Genomic DNA, 7,033 nt, shown 5'->3' with positions numbered 1-7,033 from the left:
AATATACATATAGATATATTATAATATTATTACCTCGTTTTGCCCCAGCAAGTAGCGTGACTTCACTAGGTTTAAAAACATTCCCTTTAAACGCGAAACAAAGAGTTATTATTTTCATTTTTGAAACTAATTAAAGAGGTGAGCCGAGCCGAGTGTGAGTTTCGAGCCGAGCAGATATATCATTTTCATTTATTATAGTTTAATTAATTTTTAATTATTAATTGGGTAGATGTATGGAATGGAAGGGGTCGGAAAGTGAAAATATATTAATATTAATTTATTATATTTTCTGTGTAAATAAGTCAAAGTATCCAGCTTGATTGGAAATAGTGGACCATTTGATACGTGTGGGGTAACCCGCCCAATATATAATAATCTCTACCTCATACTCTGAGCCGTTCATCACAATTTACACTAACAGTGCACCCAATGCATGCAGCGGCAGATGCAGTTTTTCCAGTTATGAATCTTGTCCCCACCAACCGTATATATATATATTACCCACTCACTCTGTATATATACACTTATACAGTATCATGAAACACATTAATTATTAATATTATTTTTTATTAAAATGAAAAATTGCTGATTCTCCACTTACTCTCTCTACCTCAAAATCTCTTACCTTTTTCTCTCTCTATCTGTCTATACATACTTTTTGCAACTATAAATTCCACCCCAAACTCTCCATTTAAGACGAAAATATTAAGAGACTGCTAAGACTCTCTCTCTCCCCCCCCCCCCCATTTTATATATAAGGCAAGACCGTACGCATAGAGAGAGAGTCGATATCTCTTCACTGAAAGCTTATTTCTTTCCCTCTCTTTTTTTTTATTATTATTATAAAGGTGACACTGCTACATAATAATTATCAAAGATGAAATTAAACTCCATTAGAGTGGTTGGGCCATGCACAACCAGTTCTAGATCAGTTGGATCGTCGTCGTCTTCTTTCCGGTGTTGCACTCTCACTCCTGTACAATCTCAGCCCACTGCAAAGAGACTTAGAGTGAGTATCGACGAAAATCATCATGGTAACGATCAAGGGATCATCACCAACCAAGTAATCAATGGCTCACACCACGCATTGCTCCAACCGGTTAGGAGCGATCGGACTAAACTTGGAAAGAAATGGAAGGAGTACCAAGGTGTCAAAAACTGGGACGGTTTACTTGACCCTCTGGACGAAAACTTACGCCGGGAGATACTCAGGTACGGTCAGTTTGCCGATGCTGCTTACAAGTCCTTCGACTTTGACCCTTCTTCTCCTTCTTACGCCACATGCAAGTTCCCCAAGAGCTCATTTCTCGAACGGTCCGGTCTCCCGGAAACCGGTTACAGGGTAACCCGAAACCTAAGAGCCACTTCAGGCATTCAGCTCCCGCGCTGGTTCGACCGGGCGCCCAGTTGGGTTGCCACCAAGTCCAGCTGGATAGGCTACGTGGCAGTGTGTCAGGACAAGGATGAAATCGCCCGGCTTGGCCGCCGTGACGTGGTGATTTCTTTTCGGGGCACTGCCACTTGTCTGGAATGGCTTGAGAATCTACGAGCCACACTGTCCCATCTCCCGAGCCAAACCGGGTCGGACTGTGACGCTTTTGGGCCCGACGAGTGTGGGCCCATGGTTGAAAGCGGGTTTTTGAGTCTGTACACCTCCAGTACGGACCACAGCCCAAGTCTCCAGCAAATGGTGAGACACGAAATAGGCAGGCTTCTCCAGTCTTACGGAGACCAGCCTCTGAGCCTGACCATCACCGGCCACAGCCTCGGCGCTGCGCTTGCCACGTTGGCAGCTTACGACATCAAAACCCACTTCAATCGGGCCCCGCTCGTGACCGTAATTTCCTTTGGCGGGCCCCGCGTCGGAAACCAGAGCTTCCGGTGTCGTTTGGAGAAGCAGGGAACCAAAGTGCTGAGGATAGTGAACTCGGACGACGTGATCACGAAAGTCCCCGGTTTCGTTTTCGACGAATGCCACGTGTCACGAGCGCATGAATTCCACGTGGCAGGGCTGCCCCGCTGGATACGTAGGCAAGTCGAGGACAGTAGTCCCAGCTGGGTCTACGCCGAGGTGGGAAGAGAGTTAAGACTAAGTAGCCGGGACTCTCCGTACCTCAGCGGGTTTAACGTTGCTACGTGCCACGATCTCAAAACTTATCTCCACTTAATAGATGGGTTCGTGAGTTCCACGTGTCCTTTCAGAGCTACAGCTAGGAGAATGCTAGGCAAACACCCCCGATCAGAGACTCTTGCCAGAGCTTAATCTCCTAAACCTTTTTTTCGTTCGAAAGAAAACGACGGCGTTTTGAACCTCTTGTCTTTGTTTATTTTTTGTTTGTCTGGCTCACCTAAAACGGCGGCGTTTCAGTCAAATTATGTAAATACACCGATGCGCACTTACTTTTTTTTTTCCCTTGAATTTGTTGACGTGGGGTGCGCATTGTACATATTCTTTGTAAACGAAATTCGTACCAAGAATTCCTTCATTTTTCACGCCCAAATCTAACTAAAATACGCCGGTGATGTCAATAAAAAGCTTCTTTTTTTAAAAAAATTTAATATACTTTTGGCGTAACCTTGAAAAAGTTAATATTTGTTTGTATCTTTGAGAATCACGGGCAATACTGTCATTATACACTGAAATTACTAAAATACCCTAAGCACCGACAATATTTACGTCGGATGCCATTGAACTACCGACCTTGGAGTAAGCGCGGGAACAAGGACTGAAACTCAACTCGTTTTTTGTTGAACCACATAGGACTATAGCTATGCCGTCCATACCAAACTTCGTAGACCATGTCACTTAAATTACCAAATTGCCCCACCGCCGCAAAAATAAAATAAAAATCGCTGCCTTGACCAAACTTATTTTCTTTGGCTATGAAAAACATAACCATGCAATAATTACAAATAGGACACATCATAGTTTTATTGTAATTATAATCAGGGACTCAGAATTTTAGTTTGTTGGAAGCGTAAATTATACCATTTTATATTGTGTAAAATAAAAATAATAAAAATATATAACTCAAGAAGTAAAGTTCAAAACATTATAAGTGAAAATGAACATATTAATATAAATATAAGAGTTAAGGACTAAAATTATATATAAAAATTTGAGTGGGGGCATAAGCGGGCTCGACCCATCTAGGACTTATGTAGGCCTGCTTGTCATAATATTAATAATAATCATTTGAATTAAAATATGTAAAATATGAATGTAACATTAGTCATTTTATTATGAAATTCTAACGACGAGACAAATTAGAATCAAATTGTAGGGGCCAATAATATGAAAATTTTAATGTATATATTTAACTCATTTTCTTTCTAGATTTCGTTTACAAATTTTTATTAGGAAAAAAAGAAGAGGCCATGATCATTCTTAGTCCCCTTCTCGTCGATGGGACTGTATTATACATAAATATAAATTTAGATTATGTATATATAAATATGTGGACTAGTTATGTGGATGAGTACGTAGTAGCTAATAGTGTAGAACTAGTTACCTATTATGTGTGTGGACTTTGTTTGTGCATTTACATAACCTAAGAACCTAAAATTGATAGGGCATTGAAATAGAAAGGGATGTAGTACTACTTGAAGATTTTTCCCCTTGATAGCGAAATTAAGGGGAAAAAATGATGAAAATTATGAAAGTATAGCTGAAGTTGACAAATAATATAAATTAAAAAGATACATTTTTAATTTTAAGTAAAATAACTAAAATATATTAGTTCAAATCTTTAATTCTACTTATAAAATTTTAGGAATAATATACATCCTATATCTTAAAAAAAAAATCTAAAATTTTACTTCTTTATTTAAATGGAGTATTCTAATTTCTCAAAATTATGTTCATTATTGAAACAAAATAATATTAAAAATATTCAATGGAAAAAACACACACATATATATATAATTAAGTTAATCATTTTTTTAATTATTTTTTTCATAAATTTATATTTAGGATTGTATTAAATATTAATTCATATTTTTTATTCAATTATTCATTTCATTAAGAAAATTTTATATTTATCATCTAGAAAACTTTATTCCCAATTTTTATTAAAGAATGTGCACAGTTTTATTTCATTTTGTAATAGTGGTATATAATTTAATACATAATATATAAGAAATATATATTGTGTAATTATAAATTTATATATATTTAAAATTTATAGAATGGAATATATTTAGTTTATAGTGTATACACAAATTTATAAAGTGTGACTATAGTTTTCTATAAAAAAAAAGCCTCACGTTCCCAACTATTACCACGAAATGCCAAAAGTGTGGTAGTTGTATAAATAGAACAAAAATAATTAAAATTAGGCTATTTAGGATTTTTCACTTTTCCAACTATTACAACTACCCTATCGCAGTGACGGAGCCAAAAATTATGCTCAGTGAGGGCTTGGACAAATATAAATATTAATTCGAAACTAACAAAAATAACTAATAAATTGTCCTTATAAATTTTCATGTTCAACAAAATAAAATAAGACACTGTCATAGAAAATAAAATAAAAATTACAATCTGCCTCGACGGGTTTTCATGTTTTGAAATCGTTGCATGATAACTTCATTGTCAAGGCTATTGAAAATGTCTTTTTCAATGTACACAAGTAAACAATCATTCATCCATTGATCTCCCATTCGATTACGCAATCTATTTTTCAAAATATTCATAGAAGAAAATACTCTTTCCACCGTAGCAGTAACAACAGGTAGAATCAATGCCAATGTAATAAGTCGATACACCAGTGGATAGACAATATCTTTCTTTGTCTTGACCATTTTTTGAGTAAGATCTCCAATACTTTTCAAACCCAAGAACTTCTCAGTAGTACGTACATCAATAATGTAAGTTTCAAGTTGATCATCGAGTATCATAAGCTCAAAAGTAGAAAAGTCTTTGGGATAATACTCAGCAAACCGGGCCAACTTTTTTTTGTCAAAAGCTACAAATGAATCACCAGGGCACAGAGAAGCTAAACAAAGAAGTAGTTCGGTGTTTACCTCATTGAAACGTTCATTTAGCTCTTGAAGTTGGATATCAATAACAACAAAAAAGAATTCCACACGATAGTGATGTAAATTTGTCATTTCTTGAGTTTTGCGCCGTGATCGACCTTGGGCAACAAATGTATCATCCATATCAAGAACATCCACATTATATTTAGCACAAAAGGTTGAGACTTGATTAAGAAAGGAATCCCATTCATTGTCTCTCATTGCTTGTAATCTTTTCTTGCAAATTTCCACTAATTTCATGGCATTTGCAATATCTTGATCTTTTCTTTGTAGTGCTTTTGACAATTCATTTGTTATTCCCAAAAATGCTTTCATTAAATGTAGACTGAATATAAAATCAAATGTTAACATCAAAGACAATAAATTACTTGCTTCAAACCTTTGTTCAGAGTTTGCTCGGCCATCGTCTACTATTATTTGAAGAACATTAGTTATAGGGGAGAATAAGTTAATCAAGCTTACCAATGTAGCATAATGTGAACCCCAACGAGTATCACTGGGACGTTTAAGATTGGTTTCTTGATTTAGCCCTCTTCCACTTGAAATTTCACCACACTTGAGTGCTTCGGAAATAATAGCATCTTGCTTTTCTCTAAGAATATCACAACGCTAAGAAGAACATCCAACGTCATTTATCACCATAGTTACCACACTAAAAAGATAAGCAACTAGAATATGTTTCTTTGCGACAGCAATCAACAACTGCTTCCAAACGACTTCGATACTCACTACGAGCTTGCTTTGATTGTTTTTCAAAAAATGTTTGAATATGTTGTTTTTCGTTCATTAACGCTTCACACATTTTCCTAGCTTGATTGTGAACACTAGATGGACCTCCACATGAGTATAAAGTCTTGCTTTTCCATTTTTAAAATTTCTGAATCCTTGACCAACAAATGAATCACCACCTGATTGTCCTCCGCAATTTGATTTAAACAGATAACAATACAGACAAAATGCACCATCTTTGGATACACTATATTCAAGCCAATTTTGAAATTCCTCATACCAAGCACAATTGAATGCTCTTGATTGAGTTCCAACTTTTGTCGATGGAAATGGCTTGAGGTGAGGTTGACAAGGACCTTTTTGCATATATGCTCGCCGAACTTGATCACGAATTTTTAAAGGATGGTCCATAATCGGTGTTCTCAATCCTGGGTCACTTTCAAGATCTTCAAGATTTATGTTGACACCCGCATAACTTGATTTTGTAATTTTATCATTCTTTCCTATAGAAGTTGAGGAATTTTGTATACTTTTAAAATTCCTCTTCATACCTATTGCAGTTAAATATATGAAAGATTAATAATAAGACTTGTGAATATGATTATAATTATGAAATATAAAAATATTACATAATTAGAATCTAAACAAGGAAGCAAACAAACAATGTTAACTATAAAACACACAACATACCTCAATAAAGACTCGATTTAAAGTAATTGTAAATTTGCTTTTCTTTTATAAATTCAAAAATTATATCATCAATTCATTCAAGGATATATATATATATATATATAATGACTATAAGGCCACTTTTTCTCCTTGAAGTTTATTAATTACATTTAGTGTTGCTCATGGTTGTTTACATGCCTCTTTTTCAATTTTTTATTTGTAGTACTAGTATTGTTGTAAAATTTTTTTTTATCTAGTTTAATAGTTTGTAGCCCTTGTACTATTTCTATGGGTTCACTCAAGAAAAGAAAAAGATATATATATATATATATATATATATATATATATATATATCTTTATACGACATCTAATTTCGAAACAAATGCAAATAGAAGAAAAAAAATCAATCACTAACATAAATTGAAAAACAAAAGAAAGAAAAACAAAATGAACTACTTTGTTGTGATATTTAAACCATTTATTATATTAAAAAAAAAGTAAAGGAAAGAAAGAAGAAGTTACTCACTTTTGCAATTGTTTGTGCTATTTTCTAAGACCCTTTTGAATTTTGGCTCACACTTGCCTCACCAACCAA

General features: G+C 34.7%; 2 protein-coding genes across 2 annotated transcripts; one reads left to right on the top strand and one right to left on the bottom strand.

The window, feature by feature from the left end:
- Nucleotides 1–830: 830 nt before the first annotated feature.
- Nucleotides 831–2,486, top strand: LOC133803973 (phospholipase A(1) DAD1, chloroplastic-like). The gene has a single exon (XM_062242121.1). The coding sequence runs from the start codon at nucleotides 878–880 to the stop codon at nucleotides 2,261–2,263; it is 1,386 nt and encodes a 461-aa protein (XP_062098105.1). The 5' UTR covers nucleotides 831–877; the 3' UTR covers nucleotides 2,264–2,486.
- A 2,050-nt stretch (nucleotides 2,487–4,536) lies between these two features.
- On the bottom strand, nucleotides 4,537–6,318 carry LOC133805613 (uncharacterized). The gene is made up of 3 exons (XM_062243789.1): nucleotides 5,875–6,318; nucleotides 5,420–5,649; nucleotides 4,537–5,365 (listed from the first exon to the last, which is right to left on the bottom strand). The coding sequence occupies exons 1-3, from the start codon at nucleotides 6,316–6,318 to the stop codon at nucleotides 4,537–4,539; spliced, it is 1,503 nt and encodes a 500-aa protein (XP_062099773.1).
- Nucleotides 6,319–7,033: the final 715 nt, after the last annotated feature.

This window comes from Humulus lupulus, chromosome X (genome assembly GCF_963169125.1).
Source record: "Humulus lupulus chromosome X, drHumLupu1.1, whole genome shotgun sequence".
Classification (NCBI taxonomy): Eukaryota; Viridiplantae; Streptophyta; class Magnoliopsida; order Rosales; family Cannabaceae; genus Humulus; species Humulus lupulus.
This window is presented reverse-complemented; position numbering and strand designations above follow the sequence as displayed.